General features: G+C 41.9%; 1 protein-coding gene across 4 annotated transcripts in view; it reads right to left on the bottom strand.

Moving 5' to 3' along the window:
* Positions 1-14,354, bottom strand: part of MTOR (mechanistic target of rapamycin kinase) — a 125,670-nt gene that overhangs the window by 96,632 nt on the left and 14,684 nt on the right. For all 4 annotated transcript variants that reach the window (XM_060395928.1, XM_060395927.1, XM_027975551.2 and 1 more), the window contains 9 exon segments: positions 13,667-13,911; positions 12,381-12,596; positions 11,833-12,038; positions 9,143-9,265; positions 8,288-8,377; positions 8,071-8,163; positions 7,250-7,384; positions 6,894-7,023; positions 5,279-5,529 (listed from right to left, as the gene is read on the bottom strand). In XM_060395928.1, coding sequence (XP_060251911.1) covers positions 5,279-5,529; positions 6,894-7,023; positions 7,250-7,384; positions 8,071-8,163; positions 8,288-8,377; positions 9,143-9,265; positions 11,833-12,038; positions 12,381-12,596; positions 13,667-13,911 — 1,489 coding nt within the window.

Below are 14,354 nucleotides of genomic sequence, written 5' to 3'. Positions count from 1 at the left end.
GGTATGAGAAGCTAGTCTTTGCTGAATATATCAATCTCTTGTCTTATAGTTTTGACTTTGCAATTCTGCTAATGTCTTACAAAACTAGAACGAAAGTTGACTTAGAAAAACTCACATGAAATCTCTAAAAATTGAAAGGAAATAGCAATAAATGAATTTAACTATAAAGTTGGTTTCACATCACTCAAAGGATTATTTCAAGTGACTCTGAACAAAGTATTTTGGTATAAATTCCCAACAGGACACATCTTCAGAACAAAAACCAATTGCAAAAAACCTTGACCTGCACTCAGTAATCATAGTTAATGCTTGGTCATTTACTGTTTATATGTATACAAAATACATACATTCTGCAATATAAAACAAGTAACTTACAGAGATTTCAGAACAAACAAATCAAGATTTTCAGTGTAACAGAAAAGAAATACAAGTATAAAGTCAAAGTAAAAAACAACTCTTTAATCTTAAATTTGAATTTGAAATATCAGTATTAAGGTATGCATTATTTTTCCTTTTTAAAAACTATATATTTCTAGTTCTGTTCACTGAGAAGGCATAGAAACTATGACACAGCAGCAGCAAAGAGCATCCTAGCACACAAACTGCTGTCTCTATGTTTCATCTCTTACTTGAAGAAACCACAGCTCCTTGCAAGTGGCTATGCCCAGGCTGGAGTGTAAGTCTGAAGTATCTTTTTTTTTGCCAGAAAGTGATCAAAGACTAAGATCACTGGACAGTTTAAAAAGAACACAAAGCCAGGTAGATTGAAATAATTAGATCATGAAAAGAAGACTGTCTTCAATACATAAATCCATGCATTGGCAGTGATATTCCAAAAAATGTCAGGGGGTCAAGGGGGTTGCCTGGGTCACCTTTTGAGAGGTTGTCAGGGACCTGATTCATTATTCTGAAAAAGTGATAAAAGGAAAGAATCCTGCGTCTGTTCCGTCCTTCCTGAATGAACTATCCTTTAAATTGACTAAACTGTTGATGACATAAAGTTTTTTATAGATGATTTCTAACTAATAAACCCAGAAGGAATAATAGGAAATCACCACTTTGCAACTGCTGTTCAAAAACAGTTCTAGGAAACAATAATCAATAAATACTAAAGTGATTGAGATAAAGGCGGATGAAGAATGCACAATCACACCACTTGAATCCTCTGGTGAACCTGCACATCACTAGAAGTGAATCATTTAGAAAACACCTGTTTACTAAATGCCCAAATACGAAGTATATGGTACCACCTATAAAGTATTTCTTGCCGAAAGAATAAAACCTGAAAATAATGAATCCTCTGAATCTAACTGGTCTACAAGAAAAATTAAAAGACATCTTGACAATACAAGCAGACAAATCCAGAATGGAAAATTCTATAGGACAAATGACCTGGTTTCTTCCACAAATACATGGAATGAAAAGCAAAAAAGTGACAGGAAAAGGAGAAGATACAGAAAGAGAATTAGATATATCAGCCAAGTGCCATATTATTTGGATTCGGATTTGAATAAGGCAAATGTGAAGAGAAAATTTTAAGACAAACAAGGATATCCGAAGAAGGACTGGTATTAGATTACATTAAAGAATTGTAGGTGTTGTAATTGTGGTTATACAGAGAGGAGAGAACTGAATGGTGAAATATTATTTTATCTGGAATTTGCTTTAAAAAAATGCAAAATGCCCCAGAAAAAAACGGTGTGTGAATGTGTGTGTGTGTCTCTAGGGTGGGAGGGGGGAAGGTAATAAGATGAAACCAAATTGATAAGATACTTACAACTGTTGATGAGTATGAGAATTTAATATAAGTTGTCTACTTTTTGTTTATGGTTAAAACATTCCACTACAACATAGAGGGCAAGAGATAAAAAAATGAAAGCTCAATCAAGCCCCAAAAAGAAAAGAAAGAATATACACAAGATAGGACAAAAATAACGCACTATGTAAGATGGTGGGTATCAACCTAAATTTATCAGCGATCACAATAAATGTAACTGGACTGAATGTACTACTTGAAAGACAAAGATTTTCAAATAGATTAAAAAGTTAATCTAGCCATATTATTATATATATTATTATGAAATACCAACTTGAAGCAAAAAGTCACAAGACAGTCGAAAGTAAAAAGAAAAGACATGCATCTCCAAAAAAAGCTGGTATAACTAAATTAACATTAGGCAAAACAAATCTCAAGGTATTATCAAAGACAAAAAGGGTCTGTAAAATGTTAAAAGATTCAGCTCACCAGGAAGATATGATGATTTAAAATGTGTATGCACCTAATAATATAATCCCCAAATTAACTACACTATGAGAAATTTATAACTCTATCCTTGTAAAAGAGAATTTTTATCTCACTTCTCTCAGTACTTGACAGATTAAGCAAACAAATATTAATAATGATATAAAAGATTCAACTACAAGTTCAAATCTAATAACATATGTAAAATCTTGTGCCTAACATTAGCAAATACACCCTATTCCCAAGTGCAGAGGAAATGTTTGCTGAAAACAATCAAGCATTAGATGATTAAGGCAGTTTCAGCACACATCAAAGAATCATAAACCCAAAGCAATTGAGTTAGAAATTGATATCCAAGGAAGAAATTTAAAATCCTACATTTGCAAATTAAAATACCCATTTCTAACTAACTTGATGATAAAAGAAGTCATAACAAAGATTAGAAAATACTTACTTCTGAACAGTACTGAAAACACATTATTTAGCAACAAAAAAGGAATGAACAATCTGAACAACATAGATGAATCTCAAAAGTGAAAGAAGCCAAACACAAAAACACCGTGTATGCTTCTAATTCTATGAAATGTTCAGAAAAGGCAAATCTACAGAGACAGAAAGTAGGTAAATGGTTGCCTAGGGTTGAGATAGGAATGGAAAATGACTGCAAATGGTTAGGAGGTTTCTCTCTGGGATTATGAGAATTTTCTAAAATTGGATTGTAGTGATGTTGCAACGCTGTAAATATACTAAAAATCAATGGATTTTACATGTAAGAAGGATATAAGAAGGATAAATTTTTATGGCATGTAAGTTTCACCTCAATAAAGTTTTTGAATGCAGCAGCTACATTTAATTTACAAATTAAAATACCACTTTTAATTTAACTTGGAATTAAATTTACAGCCTTAACAGATTACATTTAGACAAGGAGAAAGATCAACCATCAAGAAGCTAATATCTAATAATTCTTTTTTAAAGCAGAAATAAGAAAATAGGAGGAAAGTAATAGTAAAGAGCAGATTAATGAAATAGAAACAAAGATATAAGAGAGAAGAGAAACATGGGACTTCCCTGATGGTCTAGTGGCTAATACTCCCAACGCAGGGGGCGCAGGTCTGATCCTCGGTCAGGGAACTAGATCCCACATGACACAATTAAGAGTTCCCATGTTGCAACTAGATCCCTCATGCTGAAACTAAGATCCAGGGCAGCCAAAAAATAATACACATAAATTTTAAATTTTTTAAAAAAGAAGAGAAACAAAAGCAAAAATTGGTTCTTTGAAAAAGAAAAATACTATGACAAACCTCTACCAAGAAATTAAAATATAAAATAGTGAACAACTTCATACAATAGATTTTATTATTCAGATAAAACAAATACTGTCTTAGAAAAATGTGACTCAAATTGTCTTAAGAAGAAACAGAAAAGCTAAACAGATCTTTGAAACTGTGGTTAAAAAAAATTATAGGTCAATTCCTCTCAGGAACACAGATGTAAAAATTCTAAATTACATATTAGATAGGAAATCAATGTATTAAAAAATATAACCAAGATGATTTTGACACAAGACATCAAGGGTATTTTAGCATTAAAACACGTATCAGTGTAATTCAACATATTAAAATATTGAAAGAAAAAAATCAAATGATTATCACAAGATTAAAAAAAAAGCATTTAATAAAGCTAATACCTATTCATGATAGAAACTCTTTAGCAAATAATACCATAAAGGAATATTCATAACCTTTAAAAAGCTACCTATCAAAAACCTACAGCAAACATTATGTTTATTGATGAAATTTTAACTGCAGTCCCATTACATCAGGAACAAGATTAAAGGTTTCCTGTATTACAGTCTACTCAACACTATAGTGAAGGTCCTAAGAATGAAGTAAAGAAAAGTAACAACAGCTTTACAGACTAAAACAAAAAAGGCAAAACTGCTTTTTATTTTCTGTAGACTCTATGATTATCTAGAGTGAAAACCTGGGAAAATATACAAGTAACTTATTAGAATTAGTAAGAAATCAATGAGGTTGATTATGTAAAAATAAACTGCACTTGTACACTCCAGGAGCAAAGTTAAAAAATACATTTTCTAAAAAACACACTCTCTCTTCTGAATGTACATCAAGTTGACCATATGATCAGAGAAGGAAAAATAATTACTTCCAATATTTTTTAAAGGCAGTACTCTGACTGTATACCCTTGTGGAATATATTCGAAGAACAGTAGGAACTGCAAAGCCACCTTGAACTGTATTCAGTAGGTTTGCTGTAGGTAGTGGTACAGGTATGGTAATCACAGAACCACGGTGAGGGCTCTACGGTTTAGAGAAAGAAAAAGACCGAGAGAGGAAGAGGAAGGGAAAGGGGAAAATTATTCTTTACAGAAAAATGCCAGCTATTAGAAGCAGAAGGAATAAAAGAACTAAAGTCATTACTTTACAAACAGCATGATAACTGATTTCAGCAAGGATCCTCAATGGAGGCTAAAATCACTGGGTGAAAGGTAGCTGGGGAAGAGGACAGTCACATAGTCTCCAAGTTATCACCCCACATGCTACTGATGACTGAGGGAAACAGGTAACTTTACATGGAGAGATCTGATAGACACCAACCTTACCATAAGCTCAAACTTAGGACCAACAATAACAGGACAAACCGACATTACCAAATCCAATAAGAAGTATTGTAACTGCACCTCTGGAGTATTCCCACAAGCGTGTGACTTAAATCTAGTCATGAAGAAGAAATCAGAAATCCACTGTGGGATGTTCCATCAGATTACTGGACTGAACATGAGATTACTGAGAATAACAATGCTGTTCCGTCCCACCAGCCACTCATCTTTTAGCCATCCTGCATGGTATGACAGGAAGCTGGGCTGAGCTGATGAATCCTGCACACCTAGGTGTCAGAAGCTCAGGGAAGTAACGGCAAGCAGAGTACATAACGAAGCCAAGGCACAGATGGACCTTCCACACAGGCACTGGGCAGGGAGGAGCAAGGGCCAGGGGTTTAGGCACTTACTTCCCGGATGGCCCCGTCACAAACCCGAATGACATTCAGGAATGTGGGCATGACCTGGGGCAGGAACTGCACGCACTTGAGCCCCAGGGACTTGAAGATGAAGGTGATGGCCTGGACGACCATGGTGTGGTGGTGAGAGAGGGACTGGTCTCGGAAGATGCGCATCAGGGCCACCATGGACACGGCCGGGTAGAACTCGTCTAGAGGCAGGTTCCCCATGTTGACCAGCATCTCGCTGGTGCTGTAGTCAGCTAGGACCAAACAGCAATGAGGGTCATGAGCTACACGCGACTCTCACTGTGGACAAACCATGGTTAACAACAAACAAAAACCCTCCAGACACTCATTAGCATTCGCGTCTCTCTCCCTGCCACATTCTAACAGCACTGGGAATACAGGGTATATTAGGAACCAATGAATAGGCTCTCACCATGAAGGACACACAGTTTTTGGCTTGTCTGTTATCTAAACTATGAAAGCCTAAAACAGTACATGATGGGTTTGCTTTAAATTGCTGTGTTTAATTTAGCTTCTTATCATTCCAGTTCACAACTTTGTAGCTGAAACCATCAATAAAAATAATTACTTCCCCAAGTGAAAGTAAGGGGGATTAAATTAGGCAAACATCTGTTCAGCAGTTGCTTGGTCCCCCTGGGGAATTGAGACAAGTTAGCAACAAATGCTACCTGACCTGAACAACAAGGATCTCCAGGACTGGGGGTGGAAGAGGGTATGGAGGGTGGGGGAAGGGGTGTTTAGCAGCACAGTAAGGACACTGAGAAACAGAACATCCACGAGACCGGATGACACAGTGCTGAGGGTAGAGGAACACCTGGAGGACATGGCTCGGGCTCTGCTTGACAGCCGGGGGTCTGACAGGGCACCGTCACAGGCACACTTCTCTTAACATACAGAACGCACTGGAAGCAGAAGGAGCCCATCCACAGAGTTCATAAACAAATTAGTTTCTTTACTTATTTATTTATTTAATTTTGCTGAACTGGACGGGTAAGCCACTGCTGAACTTTCCTACTTTCAGATAAGTCTGCCTGATGGAGACAGTGGGTTAAGTCTAAAAAACTTGCCAGCATCCCCAGGCCCTACCCAATCTCTCAGGCTATTTATCTAAAGGCAGAGAACTCCAGGGCCAGACCACTTGATGGAAAAAGAACCGTGGATTTGGGTTGCTACCTGCTTTTCTATGCCCTCTGAGCCTTGCATCAGATTTCCCTATCAATTAAAATTGGGAGAATCAGTTCTACCCTCTTCCTCCTTGGGTGCCATGGGAAGAGAAAACATCAAACAGGCACTAAGAATGACAGATGAACAAAGGTGATGGGGTAATAATTCACCTCTTTCTCATCGGCACAAAAAGTGAGCACAGACATAGTCTGTTAACCCTTAACAAAAAACGTAGGCAAACAGGGAGACTCTAGACACAGCGCCCTTCCTATGATTCAAGAGGAAACTACTGACGTTCCATTCAAAAGTCACCAAGTGAACCAGTGAGGGATCATTTCACAGTTATCCAGCACCAGGCTCTTTCTAAACACGGCCAGTGAGGGCTTTGTGAGGCAAGCACTTGGCAAGCCACTCACGGGTCCCCTCAACTTACAAGAATCTTGACTTGACTTGGACTCTGACAGGCTGACGGCAGAAGCATCCCGGGACTGGTCGATCATGCCAATGTTCACTTTGTGCTTGTAGGGATCCAGTGCCCCTAGAAGCCCCAACACACGGATAGCCTGCGTGGGAAAGGGGCAGGAGAAAAGGAAAACATTCATCACAGCACCTGACTACAACAAAACAGCGCTCACGGACACTCCTCTCCCATTCCCAGCTACAGGGACAAAACGGAAAGGGACAGGAAGTCTCATCAACACCGCTGGAGCATGTTAATGCTGCAAACATCTCCCGCTCTCTCCATTCTCCCAGCAAGTCTGTAAAGACTAAATCTGACAAGCTTCCTACCTCCCGCCGTGTACCCTGGTTCTGCTCAGTCTTCAGAAAGTTCAGCAGCACCTCCAGCAACGTGGGGTACTTCCTGTAGGGCTCGACCACGTAGCCGGTGCTGGCCACCAACTGCCCCAGGGTCCACAGAGCCACCTGGACAGGAAAACGGTCACATGACTCATACAGCCAGTAAGAGAGAAAAGAAAACATACTTCGTACTCTTTGTTAAATGGCTGTAACAAAGAGTTAAAGGCTATTATAAGAAAAGAATTTCCAGTGAAGACATTAAACATAAACACAAATCCCGAGAGCTGGGACATAAAAACAAGGCTACAAACCAATACGACCGTTACTGGATCAAAGCTAAAGAGCAGTCCTGCCTTTCTCAAAGGAAGTACATAGTTCTTCTCACCATGGATGATTGACAGGAGAAGTCTGACCCAAAAGGAAATTAAGGTTGGTCTTACTTGTAGTCTAGGCACCTAATGATCTCAATGACCAAAGAGAAACTAGGTCTGGGGAGGGTGTGCTGGAGCTCTGTTGGCCTCTACAGCCAGAGGCCAAGGCACTCTTTTTCTTTTTAGGGGGCCGGAGCTCTGACGGATGATCTGTAATTTTTTTTTTGTCTAGAGGAAACGGAACCGGTCAGCTCTAACACTGACAGCAACTCTGGGTCAGGATGACAGCTAATTCGGTTCCAAGTTTTTCTTCTTTTTACTAAGTCAACAAATGTTTCCGAGTACCCACTATGTGCTAGCCATTGTTTGGGGACACTAAGGTGACAGAGGTCCCTGGCCTCATGGGCCTGTCCTGTTCAAAGAGGAAGTAGTGTTACTCACCTGCCTTTTGGCCAACAGAGAGGAGTCCTGGAGCATGTCCATGATGATAATAAAAAGTTCATCAACCCATTTCCTCATTTCGAGGCCACTAACCTACAAAATGAAAAAGGAGGTGGCAGACAGCATTAGAAATGATGGCATTAAGAAGTATTTTGACCTCATCAGAGGTATAATCACATTCTTCCCATCCTACGGAAAAAAACAGTTGTCACCTTACCTGAGCCAACTCTCCTATTGTAGCCAAGACATTATTGATCACACCTGGGTTTGGATCAGGGTCTGGATCTTTCAGTTTCAAAATTAAAGCCTATGGAAGAAGGTACAAGAAAATGAATGCTGGTGAGAGCTGACTAGGAAACTTCTTTTCACGTAAGTAAAGTTCACCCCAGAGACCATCTCAGACACAGATAAATTACTTCTCCAGCTTTATGAATCCAGGGTTCCTCTGGAATGTAAATTCTCCTTTCTCCATACTGTACACAAGTCTGATGTAGGCGGGGGGCTAGGAAGTGCCATCATTTACAAATGTTTCCCATGCCTTTTCTAAACTGCATCTGTGTGACCATGCACCCAGATTGACATAGGTTGTGACACACTTCACATGACTCAACATATTCAGATTTGAAGGTTGTCTCAGATAAATATATATTTTCACCTGTGTCCTGTGGCATATAGGATCTTAGTTCCCTGGCCAGGGCCTAAACCTGTACCTCCTGGATCGGGAGTGCAGAGTCTTAGCCACTGGACCACCAGGGAAGTCCCACTGCCTCAGATTTTAAAGCTCACTTATTTCTTCGCTTTGGGGGAGCTACTTTATGCTGCTATTTTCTCCTCTCCAAGCACATTTGATAATTGATGATGTGCTTAAAACACTACATCAGGAGGGGAGCGCTTTCCTGCAACTGGTGCAATTCTTGGTATTCTTGAGCTGCAGGTGCTTGATGGGGCTCTTGTCCCTGAGTGTGGGACCAAAGAAATGATCTACTTTGTTCAGTGTACCAGTGAACAGTGAAACACTCCCTTTGTCCCAAGACGGCCTGGAGAGAGAGTACCTGTCTCTGTGGCAGATTACCTTCAGAATAGGCTCCATGTAGGGGCGGATGAGTCGCGGTGCGTTGGAGACCAGGTGGCCCAGCATGCGGGCACTCTGCTCCTTGATTCTTCCAATGCCGCTGTGCTCCAGCTCTGTCAGAATCTGTAGGTAAGAAAGGCTCTCTATGGCAGAGGAAACTCAACAGGTGCTGTGTGTCTGAAGGGAGAATGAGGTGGGGACTAGAGGAAGGAACCAGAACTGGGGATACGCCACAAACAAGGCCATCTCTGCTGCGCACACAACAGTCCTGGAGACAGCAGGGACAAGAGGAAAAACTGCCTGAAACCAGCCCTTTCTCCGTCTGTCCTAGTGCTCCACGGGCCCTTGGTCCTCTGTGAAACGCAGCATTTAACAGTGCAGGCAGCCATAGGAGACTGAGAAAACACAGGGCTCACTGTCAACAGCGTTTTGCAAAAATAAAGACTGATGGAAGGGCTCTTCACAAAAAAAACCTTTGCAGATTTTTTGGAATCTTTGCAGATTACAGTCAGCAAATTACTCAGAGTAGCTATAAATAATAAGAATGGAATCAAAGACAGATGATGTTGAAAGGAATACCGAAACTCAGCAGTGGTTCCGGGTACCTTTAGATAAGCCTAAACAGGGATCATACCAACAGGATCCTCTTGAATCTTAATGAACAGAGATAACATGTGTGATCTAACCAACCTGCTGAAAACACCAGCAAATCAGCATGTTTTGCTCCTGGGTACACAGACACAAACAACTTAATATAGACAAACTTCTGGAGAGCTGAAGTTGCCAGAAGGAAACCTCTGCACAGTGGGAAAAGTGAGAAACAAAGCTCATGTTAACTCAGCTACCCAGAGGAAGAGTCCCCAAGTTAATGTTTTGTCTTAGATTATTGCTTTAATAATCCCAATTTCCTGGATGCCCCTAGCCTGTTGTCAGTAGGTCACAATAGACAGCAGTGAGAAGGGATGGAGAGGGATACTAAGAACAGACCTGTAACAGCAAGAGATGACTGTCTGGGAGGAAACGGCTCCAGGGAGGAATGCACAATTCTCTGGGACAGCTGGTGCCAAATCAGAGAGTCCTCAATTTACTTGAGAGCCAAAGAGCATTGCTGAGCAAGGGCAGTGGGTAATAACAATACCCAGTACCCTCCCTGATGATCAAGACACCAAGAAGAGACCACAGCACACTTGGGTACGGTCCCTTACCAAGGCATGAAAATGTGTAATTCAGCATGGGGAAACTTGTATCAAAGTTTAAAACCAAGAAAAATTATTTAAAATTTTCCCCAAGCAGCCCTTGTTTTATCCATTCCTTTTGCTAATAAAGCGTTTCCAGATTTGAGCTCTCTGATAAAACAGAAAAAATAAAATGAAATAAAATTTTGGTGTTTCAAGGGCTGAGTTTAGTACAGAGTAAATTCATTTAATGATGCTTCACATTTTCCAGTATCAGAAAAATGAGAAGGCCTGACAGCTTACTGTAAGCTTCTCGATGACACAGGCCACCCCGGCTGCTTCACTGACGTGCTTCCAGCACCCAGCAGTACTTGGAACATAGCAGGTGCTCAAAACATCTGCTGTCTGAATAAACATACTGATATTCTCATTAGGAATTATATCCTTATCAAGCTTACTTAGTACAGTTTGAGCTGGCAGGCTCAACAATGATTTCTTTTCCTTCCCCAAACTTTACTTATTTCAAGAAGACTTAAAATGATAGGCACCCATAACACAGGCCAGCAGTTAAGAAATAAACCATTAACCTAAAAGCATATGTGACAATATAAGTATAATATTTATTTGTTCACTGATGACTTTATTCACTGTCACTTTAATTACGATAAATTGTGAATAAATGATATTTCTTTAGGGTAAAAGTTACATATATTTATAATTTTCTACGTTTAAGTGCTTTATTTGTTAGAAGCGTTTATTTACTTCAAAAGAAACCATGGGGAGGGTCACGAAGTTGAGGGTGAGGTAGGGACAGGATGGAGTGAAGGGACGGGAAATGACCAAGTAAGCCACGCCGAGACCCAGAGAGGTGGGTGGAAGTAACGCAAGGCAGGCAGGACTGGACCCCAAGCATTGCTCACCAGGTGGCCAGAGAACTTACTTGGGTAGATGAAGACAAAAACCAGGGGACAGGTTTCAGGAGCCCAGGCAGCAAGGTCAACCTGAGGCTCTAGTCCAATCAGCTGAGCTTGGCCTCTGGCATTATTGAGCAAAGACAGCCAGGGAGCCAGGGACCACAGAGCAGGGCAGTGATAATGAGAAAGAGAGCTGGGGCCTCTCCTGTGCTTGGCCCCTGTGGATGGCCTGGCATCAGTGGGAGAATTACGAGGGGAAGGATAGGGAGGCACTGTGCTGACTGACACCCTCTGCAGCAGATGCAGAAAAGAGGAGCCAGAAGTGGATTTGCTGGTGACTTGCCAGGAAAAAGGAAGAGCTGCATGAGAGGTCACCCTGGGCCTAGGAGGCCTCCTGGAGTCACACTGACAAGAGGCCTGTGAGGTGATAAGCACGTGAACTACAATTACCAAGCCGGGAAAACATGTGGACTCTTGGCACCAAATGTGGGTTCTACCAGGCGTCTCAACCCTTCTCCCCCTTCCTCCTCTCTTTCCCCAAACAGTGCTCACAGGAGCGTGCCCTCCCCACCACCCCGAGGGGTGGCCATCACACCCTCACCTGGATGAGCATCTTGCGCAGGAAGGGCATGACAAAGGCTGGGTTCATGCTGCTGAGCCGGCCCACAGTGCAGATGGCCAGCTCCCGGATCTCAAACACCTGGTCATTCAGAGCCACGAACAGGGCCTGCAGGTTCTCCGCCTGGGCCAGGTGTGCATCAAAGCGCTCGTCCAGGGACGCCAAGACACAGTAGCGGATGTCGGGGTCTGCAAGAGCAAGTGAGCCTTTCAGTGCTTCTACTCCTTCATCCCTCCAGTCCTTTCCCACGTCTGCCTCCACTGCCATCATCCTAGAGAGGGGACTCCAGACACCCTCATCCCACCGAACTTGTCATTTTCTCTACTGACAGGACAAAGATGACAGAACTTAAGGCTGATTATCTTACACAATAGGCTGGCATGGCCAAACCTAACGCCTTGCCAGAAAAGGAGCTGGACATCAGCTTGTTGAGGCTGCAGGATTCCAGAAGGGCCACGCAAGGAAACTGGCTACTTCTAACTGCACCTGGCACCTACACTTCCCTAGACTGCCTGCATCTCAAACTTTACCAGGATCAGTTATCCCAACCACAAGCAGTTTGCTGAGCACATCTGCCACCACTTGCACTGCAGTCTGGCTGACCACATGAGCGTGGCCACTGATGAGGTGGACAGAGGGCGTGAGCAGGCGGGAGCAGGTGCGGGCGGCCTCCATACGGATCTCCTTGTGCTCGCTGTTCAAGAAGTGATCCGCACAGTGGCGGACAAACTGGGTCAGAGAGTGGCCTGAATACAAGGGCAGAGAGAAGACAGAATTAACACCGCTGCTTTGGACAGCAGCTCTGAGACTCACTGGCTGCGATTTCCACTTAGTGTCTACTAATTTAATTTTCAACAAGATATTGATCAGCAAGATACTGACCCAGAACTCTTCTCTCAAATTTAAAAGGTAACAAATGGGATTCCAATGGGCAGAAAGGCAGATGGAGAAGGAAGTGGGAGACGTACAAAAGACAGTTCCTCCCTGCTTCCATCCTAATCTTTTATTTCCTTTGAAAAATGAATCATTTTGTTTCATTCTGACACTGTTTCACATATTCCCAGAGAGAAAAACCATTTTTGATCAAATTTACCTTGTCTATTTTAGTTTCCAGATTCAAATACCAAAAAGAGAGTTTGATGTAGGCTGAGTTTAACTATAACTCCTTGCTATTCATTAGAAATAAATTATCTTGAGTGTTAATCAGTGTAACTGGAGGAACTGACACAGGAAATCACGGATGCCGTAAGTACTCAGACAGCACATCTAGACTTCTTATACTTGCTGTTTCTCCGTAGTCTTGACCAGTACCACCTACGTGATCTTAAATTTCATCTACGTGTGCATTCTTCTCTCCTGAAATATATCTCCCTAGGGCGTTAATGTGGGTTTTTCTGCAGCTTGGAATTCCAAACTGAACTGCACAGTACAGTACTCTTGGAAATCATACAGCCATAGTAACGAAAACACCCCAAGCCCTGCTTATACATTTTAAAGCATTAAACACCATCTCAGCTACAGGGAGGTAAGAAGGTGCAGAGTCCACCTCTGCAGCATTAGTTCTTTGGATTAATGCATACTATTCTTCAAAATATCTGTACCCCCTACCCACTTTTCCTGTCTTTGTATGAGACAAAGAAACAAAGATAGGAATTAACAATATATGGAAAGAATACAGGAAGGATGAGCTGCTGCAGAATCAGCCACCCTGTCTCCAGGACCCAAGCAAGAGCCAGGGATTCTAGGCACCCTCAGTCTCTTCTCCAGGTTCCCAGTATCACCGACTTTCTTGGCAAGAGTCACCACAATTTCTTACCTTCAAATTCAAAACTGCCGAGAGTTCGGAGAGCAAGGGTGATGCTGCCCACATCACTGGCCTCAGGGAGGGTCGTGAGGCCAGGGGAAGCCAGCTGATGGGCCAGGCCCTTGGGCATGCCTGGGTGCCGGAGGGGTTTGTGCATAAGGACCAGGGACAGCATCTTCAGCAGCCCATCTTGGATGTCCTTTTTCAGCTGCGGAATCTGACGGCTCAGGTCGTAGAGCACAGCTGTGAGGGCAGGGCTGAAGGGTGGGAAACCAGTCACGACAAGGGCATGTGACATCTGGTCTGTTCTGGAGAAGAAACAGCCCTTTCTCTCCAGGATGGGGACTGGGTCCCATCTCTGCTTGGTCTTTACAGCAGAAAGAATACTATAAAATTAAATATATATCCTAAACTCTCTTGGCCTGATTCCGGATTTCAAAACAATCTATGATTTTGTCATGAGCAAACCTGTTTACTATAATTTAGCCACTAAAACCAAGTCTCAATAAGTCACCTGGGAGGCAGATTGACAGCATCATCCTTATTTTATAGATGAAGAGAACGCAAGTGTAGGGAGCTTAAGTAATTTGCCCGTAATAATATAAATGACAACTGCAAACATTACCAGAGCGCTTCTTAAATACACAGCACTTGGTGAACTCTTCTACTTAATCCCCAGGACAAATCTAGACAATAGAAA

Source organism: Ovis aries, chromosome 12, assembly GCF_016772045.2.
Source record: "Ovis aries strain OAR_USU_Benz2616 breed Rambouillet chromosome 12, ARS-UI_Ramb_v3.0, whole genome shotgun sequence".
NCBI classification, from domain to species: Eukaryota; Metazoa; Chordata; class Mammalia; order Artiodactyla; family Bovidae; genus Ovis; species Ovis aries.
The sequence above is the reverse complement of the archived record's forward strand: the minus strand, read 5'-3'. Positions and strand labels throughout refer to the sequence as shown.